This window comes from Bubalus kerabau, chromosome 1 (assembly GCF_029407905.1).
Source record: "Bubalus kerabau isolate K-KA32 ecotype Philippines breed swamp buffalo chromosome 1, PCC_UOA_SB_1v2, whole genome shotgun sequence".
Classification (NCBI taxonomy): domain Eukaryota; kingdom Metazoa; phylum Chordata; class Mammalia; order Artiodactyla; family Bovidae; genus Bubalus; species Bubalus kerabau.
Genome location: NC_073624.1, coordinates 264,359,779 through 264,372,649, shown reverse-complemented (window position 1 = coordinate 264,372,649; position 12,871 = coordinate 264,359,779). Strand labels below are relative to the sequence as shown.

The following is a 12,871-nucleotide window of genomic DNA, read 5'->3' as shown; positions in this document are numbered from 1 at the left end:
AGTAAGGAAATGATGGCAACCGTAGACTCAGGTAGCATATGCTTCCAATGAGCGGCTGTTTTGGAACATAAGAAAATATGAAAGTGTTAGTCTCTCAGTCCTGTCCGACTCTTTGTGACCCCATGGACTGTGGCCCACCAGGCTCCTCAAGGCACTCATTAAGTATTTGTTGATTAACCTGGCCACATGCATGGTGTATATGTATGAGCTGTCATTCTTAAACCCTTTGGAAAAGGGTTCTTTTGAATAATTGCTGCTTGAGCATTTTGGAAAGTCATAATGATCTTACTTCTGGCATGCATGCATGCTAAGTCACTTCAGTTGTGACCATATGGACCATAGCCTGCCAGGCTCCTCTGTCTGTGGGATTCTCCAGGCAAGAACACTGGAATGGGTTGCTATTTCCTTCCCTAGGGGATCTTCCCATCCCAGGGATCGAACCCACATCTCTTACATCTCCTGAGTTGATAGGCCAGTTCTTTACCACTAGCACCATCTGAGAAGCCCTTACTTCTAGCAGTAGTACATAAGAGTTTCAAAATTTTTCAGTTACCTTCATATCCAAGTTCTTAGAAACAGTTTGTAGGGAAGATATCATCTCCTGAATCGTTTTTTCAAGTTGCTGGTGCTCATTTCTGATGAAGTGAATATCTCCAGAAAGCTTCATGATGCTGGAATCACATCTAGTGGCAAGATGAAGTTAGATGTGAGATTGATAACATTTTTAACACTATAGTAGAATCTATGCGTTCATTTGATGGCAAGAATTCTAAAGTTCTTTGAATAGTGACTTGGCAGACGTAGGGGCATATACAGAAATCTCCCTCATCTTCCTCTTTTTTTCCTGAATGAAACACTGGCCCAAATTAAAGCACTGAGTTGGAGTAGATGAAGACATTGGGGGAAACTCGGTAGATACAGATTTTCAGCCATAAGATATATTAACTCAGTTATAGGAGTTCCAATAGATTTTGATGTTTGGAGCATACTCCCTGGTGCCTATGGTTAGGCAAAACTGAAGCTTTTTCCTCTTCTATATTGTGTTCTGAATTCTCTTTCTTCCCTTTAGCCCTCTTGTCTTGGCTCCCAGATCATCAATTCCCTTTTGGCTAGATAAAGTGTCCCAGTCTACCAGAGGTTTCCAACCCATCTTCAAAAGACAGCATCTTTTCTCTTAGCCCCAGTGAAAACTCCTGCTCCTTAAGTGGCCTCAGTTAAGTGTTGTCTTAGGTTAGGACAAAAAGAATCCACACTAAGACGTGTATGAGGCTTTGGCGCATAAGGTGGCATTTGGCATTTTCAGGGAGGAACCCTAGTGAAATGGCATTGAAATTCAGATTAGCCATCTTCCCAGAATGTCAGGGAATCCCACCCACTACTCCACTCGAGGCCTCCCTTAGGAGAGAGCCGGTTACTTACTGTATTATCACTTTCAGTGCACTCATATCTGTGTGAAGGGTAGGACAGAAAGCCCTGTAGGTTTGTGTTTGGTGTATTAATAAATGAGTTACCAGACATCACCTTGAAGTTTGTCCTTTTATCAAGTAACCGTTTTGACTGTCATCAAATAACATCTATTAGGAACTATATTTTCATATTGTCACGATAAGTGCTATAAACATTGTTCTGTGGCTGTCAACATTTTCTTTAGGATCCAAAAATGAATTTCTTTTTCTTAATTTTGGTGTCAAATTTGAGCTAAAGGTGAGATAACCTCTTGAGAAACTTCTTGAAAGGATACCAAATCACTGCTGAGGGGTGGGCAGACTGCCAGGAGGAAAAATCAGGGATTAATCTGATTCAGCATGGAAGCACCTAAGTCAAGGGCAAAAGTCATTTTACACATTTGTGTATACAAGCTGTTATTGTCAGAACAGCCTCACTGTTGGATAGAATATTCTTATGTTGGTCCACATTGAGATACCCAAAGGCTACACGGGAATCAAGGGCAATGTGGGAATGGGCTTCCCAGGTGGCACGAACCTGCCTGCCAATGCAGGAGACATAAGAAAGCGGGGTTCGATCCCTGGGTCAGGAAGACCCTTTGGAGGAGGGCATGGTAACCCACTCCAGTGTTCTTGTCTGGAGAATCCCATGGGCAGAGGAGTCTGGCAGGCTACAGTCCATGGGGTCACACAGAGTCCGACATGACTGAAGCGACTTAGCACGCAGGGAAATAGTTGTTGCTATCACCGCTGCCAGCCAGCTCTCACCCAGCCCACCTGCTGCCTGCTCAGGGACCACTGGTTTGTCTGTTGTAGGTTCGTGGTTCAGGATTTAGTCAGGTAGATCAGCCTTTGAGTATGGCTTCTACTGCTTCCCAGGTTTGTGATCTGGGACAATTCTATTAATGTCTGTAAGTTTCAGTTTTCTTTATCTGAGAAAAGTGAAAGTGAAGTCGCTCAGTCGTGTCCCACTCTTTGCAACCCCATGGACTATAGCCTACCAGGTTCCTCCGTCCGTGGGATTTTCCAGGCAAGAATACTATAGTGGGTTGCCATTTCCTTCTCCAGGAGATCTTCCCAACCCAGGGATTGAACCCGGGTCTCCTGAATTGTAGGCAGATGTTTACCATATGAGCCACCAGGGAAGTCCTATCTGAGAAAAGGGGTACCAATGCTGCGCTCCCTGCATGTAGCTGCAGAGTTTGTCCCCTGCAAAATGCCAGGGTGTGCCAGACACATGGGGGTAATGTGAACAGTGTCTCCTGGAATGCTGTATGCTCAGCCTTCCAAACCATAAGTGATTGTCCTGAAGAGTGGTCCTGCATAGGGTTATTTAAGGATAAAAGGAGATAATGAATGCAGAGCATTTAGCCAGTACCTGGCATGGAGGAAGCACCCACACAAGATCAGCAGTTATTATTTATTTCCTCAGCTTAAGAGTTATCATCTAATTATTTTCACCCCATCCCATTCCTACCCAACGAGCCTAACTCCACCCTGAGGTCAAGGATTAATAGTTTTTCAAGGCTGTACTCCATATTTCAAAAGAAATTTCTCTTTCTCTCCTTTGAAGTGATTTTATTGTTTCTATTAAAATAACAAATTCCTGTTATAAAAAAATTACACACAATACAAAAAAAGAACAAAAGAGTGTTAACATAATCCCAAATCCCACTTTTAAGAAATAATCATTGTTAACATTTGGTTATTATTTCATTCACCATTATAATATGTACACACATCATATATAAACACATGGAGATAGGAAGAAATAAAATAATTTTAGAATATTCAAATTATATGTATGAGTTTTAGTTAAAAACATTAGATTGAATTTTAATTTAATTTAACCTAAGGAAATGTAACTGTAGTGAAAAATGAAGCAATTGCTGAACTTCAGGTATGTATGTGTGTGTGTGTGTGTGTATACGTATACACACACCCCTACTACAAGAGATATTTCTAAAAATGAAGTTATAAAAAGCTATCATAGATTGGAATCATTGTACTTTTTTTTTTGGAATCATTGTACTTTTTACAACTACCATTTTGAAATTTTATTCTCCATTGACCCTATGCCAAAGGAAAAAAAATGAGAAAACAAATGTTTATATACTTGCTCTTCCAACAGTTTTTGTTAATGTTTTTCTATTTTAAAAATATCAGATTAAATGTTTATAGTGTGTTCTGCCCCTAGAGTTCCCACTCTTTAACTTTCATTCTATATTTAGACTCTATTAGACAGTCATTCTAAAATGTATGCGTTTATTTGGCTGCGCCGAGTCCCAGGCACAGGACGCGGGATCCTTGATTCTCCGCGAGGCGCACAAACCCGTAGTTGTGGCGTGTGGGATCTCGTTCTCTGGCCAGGGATTGAACCCGGGCTCTCTGCACTGGGAGTGTGGAATCTTAGCCACTGGACCACCAGGGCAGTCCCAGTGTTTTAAAACTATAATTTCTTATCTGAGATCCTTATTTTGATTTATTCCTTGGTTGGCCAGATTTTGTCATCCAGAGTTCAAACGAAGGGACCATAAGCATTGGACTGTTTATTTACATTCTTGAATGCTTAAGAATGCCCATCTGTTCTGTTCTACTTGAAAGGTAATTTGGTAAAGAAAACATTATTGAGTCATTTTCCTTTTGTTCAGAACAGGATAGACATTTCTCCCTTCTTACCTGACAGTGTTGGACGTGGACAAGTCTGAGATGACTAAGTTTTTTCCTTTCTTAATGTGATCGTTTAGTCTACCTGGATGTCTAATGATTCTTTTTCGCTTTCCTTTCTTCTAGTGATTCTTTCTTTTTAATAATTAGTGACTTCAAACCAAGATATCTTGGTTTAATTGTTCTCATATAAATTTTTCTGGTGTTGCACATTTCCCCTTTGATCTACAGATTCTAATCTGTTTCAAGAAATCTTTCTTCTCTTATATCCATATTTTTTTTTCTTCTGAAGAATTTGTTCTTCTTTCGGCGCTCCTCTTAGTTCTCTGCTAAATGGAGTCTCTGTTTTTTGCCCTATACATCATTTCTCCATAACCATTTTATATGAAAAAGCATTTTCTTTTTGTTTTGTGTGACTTGCTCAGGTTTTTTAAGAAATAATTTGTTTTCAGTTGTATGTATTCTCTTGGGGAGGGGCTTCTAAAAGTAGATTGAATCTCTGTAATATTTAATTTTTTTCTTTCTCCTATCCCTGAGCAATTCTGGTTTATCTATTTCCTTTTGCTAGTTGATAATCTCTTTTCGGGGGAAAACCTTTTTATCGCTTATTTTTAATCAAAGTAACACATGTTTGTAGTTTGAAAGTCAGTAATAATGAGAAGGCTAAGAACACACCGCAGTGATTCCTGGCTCCGTCTCTCCCTGTGTCTCTTAGTTCCTCTCCCTGGAGGCAAGTGCCCACCTTCACCCACACTCTCAGAGGTGCCTGGCCCAGCCCACCCCTAAGCCTGTGAGAATTCCATGGGCATGAAACCAGGTCATCCTCGGCTTATTCCAGGGCTTGAAAATCAGTCTCATTTCTTCTGCTAAATCAGCTTCCACATGTGTACCTTCCAGGTTCCAGCATTTCTAGGCTGATGTTCCCTGTCTTTGTGGGCTTATGTTTTACAGAGAAAAATACTTTTTTACTTAGACTTTTGGAAGGAGCAAAATTATGTGCGACAGTTCAATCAGCAATCTTTTTCTTTTTCTTTTCATGAATTCTTGGAAACCAGGAGTTTCCAAGAATTCAAGAATCCAAGTTTCCAAGAATCCAAGTTTCAAACTTGGATTTGAACTGTTCCTGTATTTTTCCAGATAATTCCTGTCTTGAGGTGTATTCATCAGCCTTGTGCTTTTAGCCATCTATCCATCCATCTCTGCCTGCATGGTGGTGGTGGTGGCTTTCACACACAGATTCTTTGTAACTCCCACTCTACCATCTTCTGTGGTCCTGGCCACCCGCTGATCAGTGAGGGTGTGTTTCGTGGGGAAGTAGCCCAGCTCCTCTACTCAGCCTCGTCGCTATCAAGTCTGTTGCTTCTTTAGGCCCAGGGAAGGGGTGCATCTCCCCATTCTCTCCTCGAAAACCAGATCAGTGTATCTCACAGCACATCATCATCATGGATTCTTCAACGTGATACTATCAACTCTTCTCCCTCTTCAGCCGGTTGCACCTCAGTCAGTTTCTCTTAGGCATAAACTGATAAGAAGTGGTGGGGGGATCCCAGATGATAAATGTCATGAGTGCCTCTTCAGCTCCGCCGTCTCTGCTATTCTGTGCTGCTGCCTTGAATCTCTCAAGGATATTTCCTATTTCTCCTGTGACTCACCCCATCCCCTAGGTTAATACTCCTCTATTCAACAGATTTGGTCTGTGCCTTTGGGGGTGATGCCTCTTGATTTGGAGGAAATCATGATATTTCGGGTCTGAGGAAGATACTCGGTCCACACATCTCTGTCTGGTACGCGTGCTGTTTATCGTTAGTGGTTGCAGCAACTTCCATGTTGTGTTAAAGGTGACATTTTTGTTTTCCTTCTTTTATTTTTACTGGCATGGAGATGTCTCAGGTGAGGAGAGTGGAGTAAAAATATCTTTAACAAGAAGTCCTCACTCTTTTTCAAAGGTTGACAGTATCCAAATAATATTAGTGCCTCTTCAAAGGACATGTCTTACGCTTTTAATTGCACATCAACACAATTTAGTTATTTCATATGCAGATTTGAAATGTGAAAGCTGAGTGCCAAAGAATTGATGCTTTTGAATGTAGTGTTGGCGAAGACTCTTGAAAGTCCCTTGGACTGCAAAGAGATCCAACCAGTCAATCTTAAAGGAAATTTGTCCTGAATATTCATTGGAAGGACTGATGCTGAAGCTGAAACTCCAATACTTTGGCCACCTGATGTGAAGAACTGACTCATTGGAAAAGACCCTGATGCTGGATTTTGGAGGCAGCAGGAGGAGAAGGGGATGACAGAGGATGAGATGGTTGGATGACATCATGGACTCAATGGACATGAGTTTGAGCAAACTCTGGGAGTTGGATGGGCAGGGAAACCTGGTGTGCTGCAGTCCATGGGGTTGCAAAGAGTCAGACACGACTAAGCAACTGAACTGAACTGATAGGCAGATTTGCCTTGGGGTCCCAAATAGTCAAATATGGATAGAGGGTTGGTCTGCTCTGGCTGCTTCTAGAGCCATCATACATGGCTGTATGGCTGCCCTTCACATGCTGGCCTTTTTCTTTTTTGCATACGAGGCTAATCTATCAAATAGAGTGCTGCTGCTGCTGCTGCTAAGTCGCTTCAGTCGTGTCTGACTCTGTGCGACCCCATAGATGGCAGCTCACCAGGCTTCCCCATCCCTGGGATTCTCCAGTCAAGAACACTGGAGCGGGTTGCCATTTCCTTCTCCAGTGCATGAAAGTGAAAAGTGAAAGTGAAGTCGCTCATTCGTATCTGACTCCTAGCAACCCCACCAGGCTTCGCAGTCCATGGGATTTTCCAGGCAAGAGTCCTGGAGTGGGGTGCCATTGCAAGGTGTCAAAATCAGGCAGACAACTTTGAGAACCTCATCTCATTGGAAGTACTTGCTTTTAAACTGCCACTATATTGGAGAGGGAAATAAGGTATAAAATTCAAAAGTACATAATTGTTATCAAATATTGAGTTTGATTTATGAGGCAGTAAAAGGTTTGCTAGGACTTATGTTAAAATAATCAACTTAGTTCACTCTTATGCCAAGATGCTAATTGGAATTAAGGTCAACGTATGTAGAAGGAAAGTAATTATTCTGCCTCAGCTGGTCCATGGGTCACTTGCCTGCAAAAATATGGAAAGGAAAAAGAGGAAGAGTGAATTTAAATCTCCTGGCTTTTAGCCATATTCTGTTTCAAATCACTAGATTCAAGAAATTGTCATAAAAGGAAGACATTTTAAGGAAAAATAAGACCTTTTCCTAAAATCACTGCTTCATATTAAAGGGGAAGTAAGTCAGCGATCAGAGAGCAAGACAGAGGACTAGGAGGCTCTTGATTTTTCCCTCCTCCCTCAGATGCACCAAATAAACAGCAAAATTCGGATCCAATCCCTCTGGGAAAAATCCAGAAGCTGGTTTAGAGGCTCCTACACGTCAGGCAACTAAGAAAATACCCACATCAAAAAGGGTCAAAAAAGTTTGAGATACACACACACCACATACCCCATCCCTGGTTCAGCACCTTACAGCTGGGAGGGAACCACCAAATCCCAGATTCTCCCTGGGGAGTGAAGTGTGTCTAGCCACTATCCAAGAAACTGGCTCCCAAATCACCTAACTCTGAGAGCTGGGGGAGCGCATCTGTAAGTCCCTTGGGACGACAGAAAAACAAGTGGTTTTAAATGGTTACATGGTTTTAGAAATGGGCAAAACCCTGACTAGATATTTGTCCAAAGATAAAAGACAGATGGCCAACAGGTACATGAAAAGGAGCTCTATGTTACGAATCATTGGGGAAATGCCAATCAAAGCCATGAGATGTCACCTCATCCCTGTTAAGATGAGTATTATACAAAGTATTGGTGCAGATGTGGAGAGAAGGGAATCCTTCCACACTGTTAGCAGGAGTGTCAGTTGGTATAGCCATTATATAACATAGTATGGAGACTCTTTGAAAAGTTAAAGATAGAACTGTCATCTGGAAATCCCCCTACTGGATATGTATCCAAAGGAAATGAATACATGGAAGAAATACATCCTCTCATGTTAACCGCAGCAATATTCACAATAAAGAAGATACGGAAACAACCTAAGTGTCTGTATGTGTGTGTGTGTGTGTCTCTCAGTCTTGTCTGTCTCTTTGCGACCCTATGTACCCACCATGTTCCTCTGTCCATGGGATTGTCCAGGCAAGAATACTGGAGTGGGTTGCCATTTAGGGATGAGTAAATAAATCGTGATATACATGGAGTCACAAAATTTTTAGCTTCAAAGGAGGAGGAGACTTTGCCATTTGTGACAACATGTATAAAATCTGCAGGACATTATGACAAATGAAATATGCTAGACATAGGAAGAAAAAAAGTTGCATGATCTTATTTATATGTGGAATCTAAAAAAACCAGGGGCTTCCCAGGTGGCGCTAGTGGTAAAGAATCTGCCTCCCAATGCAGGAGATGTAAGACACGGGGGTTTGATCCCTGTGTTGGGAAGGTCCCCTGGAGGAGGGCATGGCAACCCACTCCTATATTCTTGCCTGGAATAGTGTTATCAGTGCACCACCAAATTGAACCAGATTCCAAGTTTGATTCAAAAGAGATTTTGGTGCTTATATTCTTTGTAAAATCATGGCGCATCTAAAAGAGTGGTGGGTGGTTGTATTATCTTGCTTCATCATTTACCCAAATATTGTGAAAATTCTATTTATCAAATGTTATATAAAAGTATATATAATCTTATGTATTTTAGAAGTATAAAGTATATATATACATAACCTTGTATATGTGTGTATATTTGTATGTATATAGTACCTATGTGTGTACACACACTCACACAAACACACACACGTACTAATCCTGTAGACCCTGTTTTCCTCATGTCTGTTACCTGCTCTGGACTTGCATGGCAGAGTTTTAATTTAGACCCCTAAAGTAAAACTTCTCATCTTGATTGCTTCAATAGGCTTCCTTTCATCTTCATATATTATTTTTGTACTCTACCAATTCAGCTACTACCAAAAGGTTAGTGAATGTCATCCCCTTACTTAAAATCGTCCCATGGCTATTTATAACCTTTTACATAAAGTTCAAAAACTTTTTACTTTGACCAAAGATCCCTCATCATCCAACTTTGGATCATTTCTCTAGCTTCATCTCCCAATCTCCCTGCTGCTGCTGCTGCTAAGTCGCTTCAGTCGTGTCCGACTCTGTGTGACCCCATAGACGGCAGCCCACCAGGCTCCCCCGTCTCTGGGATTCTCCAGGCAAGAACACTGGAGTGCGTTGCCATTTCCTTCTCCAGTGCAGGAAAGTGAAAAGTGAAAGGGAAGTCGCTCAGTCGTTTCTGACTCTTCGCGACCCCATGGACTGCAGCCTACCAGTCTTGTCTGTCTCTTTGGGATTTTCCAGGCAAGAGTGCTGGAGTGGGGTGCCATTGCCTTCTCCGCCCAATTTCCCATCTCTCCCTAAATACCACAACTAAAATAGCACCCTCACAGGGAAGCCCTGAACACGTCACAGTAATGTATCCCACAGTTCCTTTGCACACATCATTCCTCCTATGTGAAGTACGTTTCCTATCCCCGTCTGGCTAACTGCTACAGTCTTTCAAAATTCATCTCAAGTGTCACCTCCTCCAGGAAGCCATTTTTATGCCCCAATCTGATTTGCATGTTCCCATGGCACCCCAGGCTTTCATTACAGCACTCACCTTATCGCTTATGTTTTCCCAGGTAGACTGTACATTTATAGGAAGACGATCATGTTGCTGAACCCCTGAATCGTAGACCACTGCCAGGCATTGGTGAGTGTTTGGTACATTTTTTATTGAATTGAATGGACAGACACCCTAGGAGAGGTTTGTCTTAGGCATTAATCACCTGATTATTCAGAGCAGATTAATGAGATGAAAGTGGGGGTGTTTCTGGAGAGAGGAATGAGGTGCTGGCAGGAGACAGAGAGATGGAAAGGTGTCCATGGTCAGCCACTCACGGGTCATCTTTGATGTGTCAACCAGAATGGTCCTGCCATGGTCAATACCTACAAATTTTTGCTGAGCTGTGCACTATGAATTTTTTCAGTCTCATATAAAAAATATCATTCAAAATTTTATTCCCTTGACCATTAAATCCCTTTTGCCAGGCTTTTATATCAATTCTTATATATCTTAAATACTTAAATCACTAGAATTTGAGACATCTGGGGATTCTGTATGCAGTTTTAAGGGCATGTCTTTGTATATCGATGTTGGCATTTGGACAGCTGAGGGGCTGTAAAGACAAGACTTGTCATAGATGAAACCAAACTAGGCATCCTGTATAAGAGGTTCTTTATAGAACCCTTGGATCTCACAGGTAGCATGGGACTTTCAAATTTCATGATACACTTTCTCAGTTGCTATCTTATCATTCAGCTTAAATACAGTATTCTGTTTTCTACAATATAGAACTTCTTTAGGGATGAGAATTCAGTGGCCAAAACTGACTGCTAAGCATTAGTTAGCAGTCTCACCTTCTCACCTGGCTACTCTTCCTCGAAGATCTCCAACTCCTTGAAGGTGTTTGTTGCTTAGGTCCTGTACTGCGAAATTAGTTCCTGTGGCTACCAGATCCCGAGCTTTTATTTGTTCTTCTATCATCTGCAATATTTGAGTAAAAATTCCCATTAATTTCCCATCACACATGATAAGAAAATATCATTTCAAGTAGAGGTTACAAACAGTGCATTTCCCTTCTTAGGCTGATGGTGCAAATGAGTGTCTTGTGTTGGAAGCCATCCCCGCTATATCCGAGGGAGGCAGTGATGACTTGAGTCCTGCTGACAGTTGCCAGGTGGGCACGATGGTTCAACAGTGTCTCAACAGAAGCTGGAAATCCAGATTTTATGTTAAATTGCTGAATTTTAAAATATTGACATTTTATTCAAATTTTTTATAAATACCATATGGGTCAAGCCAAACTTATTTACTATGCTGTGCGGACGTGACCATCCTTGACATAAAAACTTTTCACAAAAACCTTTTTCAGAATTGGTAGTCAAGTTTAGAAAAAGGGACCTTTCATATGGGATTAGGCAAGGCCCTTTATAGATTGAGTTGGAACCGCAACGAAGCTAATATGAAGCTAACGAGCAAACCTGAATAAAACTGTTTCACTTACATGGAGTGGAAAAGGTTTATTGTTTTAGATTTTTTTAGAGAACATGAGAAATTTAGGGCTTGAATGTATTCAGATTTTGCCTTGCGTATCCATCGTCATGTCTTCATTATGGCTTAGTGTTCTGAAATGAATCTGACTACCCTATTCCACCAGCTTGGTGGTCCCCCAAACAGTGGGTTTTAATTTTTGGCACTCATACATAAAAAATAAGTTTTTTTGCTTGTCCATATAAGAAAATTATATCTCAGTTGATATTCAAACGAATACCAGTGTAAAGTTAAGACATGTAAAATGTAATATATATTTATTCAGAAAAGTGTTGAGAGAATACACTTTTTGAAGCACAGACAACTTTTTGATTTAGGGGAACAAAAAAGGTTAGTTACTAGATGTTACCAAGGTCTGAACCATGTTAAATTTATGATTATGAATGTTTGGAGGAAAAGAAGGATTTTTATAGGAAATGAATTATGAACATTTCAAAGACTATGTACAGAATCTTGCCCATTTGCAAACTGGCAGATTGAGACAAGCCAAGAGCAAATATAGCTTTAGCTGAAGACATACAAGTGTCAAGAATACTAGCTAGAGGTTATTTTTTGTTTTTGTGTTTTGGCTTGTTTATTTTTGCATACCTATAGGTGTTTAGTTCATTCAAGCCACCATGACAAAAAACCACAGACTAAGAAGCTTATATGACAACAGGGATCTATTTCTCACAGTTCGGGAAGCTGGAAGTCCAAGATTTAGGGTGCCTGCATGGTTGGGTTCTGGAGAGAGCCCTCTTCTAGGCTGCAGACTGCTGACTTCTTGCTTCATCTTCGCATAGTGTAAAGGGGCCAGGAAGCGCTGTGAGGTCTCTTTTATGAGGGCACTAATCTGCTTTTTGAGGACTCCACTTTCATGACCCAAGTTCCTCCTAATACCATCACGTTGGACATTAGGATTTCACATGTGAATTTTGGTGGGGATACAAACGTTCAGATTCTAACAGTAGGTGTTGTTTTACTTTGTTTTGGTAAAGAATAGTGATAAAAGAGAACTTGCCCTATTAAATAGTAAAGCATTTTGAAATGAGTGCAGCTAAAAAACTGTGCCTAGCTAAATTGATCATTGTAATTTAGTGAAGATCTTGGTAAATGTAAGAAAGAAATATGCCATATATCAGACTCAAAGTCAATGAGGAAGGAATTTTACATAAGCTGTTAAGATTTCTGGTTACTTATTCAGAAAACAGGGCTTCCCAGGTGGTACTAGTGGTAAAGACGCCTGCCAATGCAGAAGTCATAAGAGACTTGGGTTTGATCCCTGGGTCAGGTAGATCCCCTGGAGGAGGGCATGGCAACCCACTCCAGTATTCTTGCCTGGAGAATTCCATGGACAGAGGAGCCTGGCAGGTTACAGTCCGTAGGATGGCAAAGAGTCGGACACGACTGAAGCAACTCAGCAAGCATGCATGCACTCACTCAGAAAACAATCAGTTTAGATCTATAGCTCACATCATACATGAATATATATAGATTTTAGAAAAAAAATAGATTTAAAATATTTAAAAAGTTAAGCCATAAAACTGACAGATAATGGAGG

The 12,871-nt window shown here is 40.9% G+C and overlaps 1 protein-coding gene across 1 annotated transcript in view; it reads right to left on the bottom strand.

Moving 5' to 3' along the window:
- Positions 1-12,871, bottom strand: part of FAM81B (family with sequence similarity 81 member B) — a 55,850-nt gene that overhangs the window by 17,984 nt on the left and 24,995 nt on the right. The window contains exons 5-6 of the mRNA XM_055565041.1: positions 10,646-10,764; positions 554-683 (exon numbers count right to left, since the gene is read on the bottom strand). Of these exons, the coding sequence (XP_055421016.1) occupies positions 554-683; positions 10,646-10,764 (249 nt within the window). The remainder of the gene's footprint in view (positions 1-553; positions 684-10,645; positions 10,765-12,871) is intronic.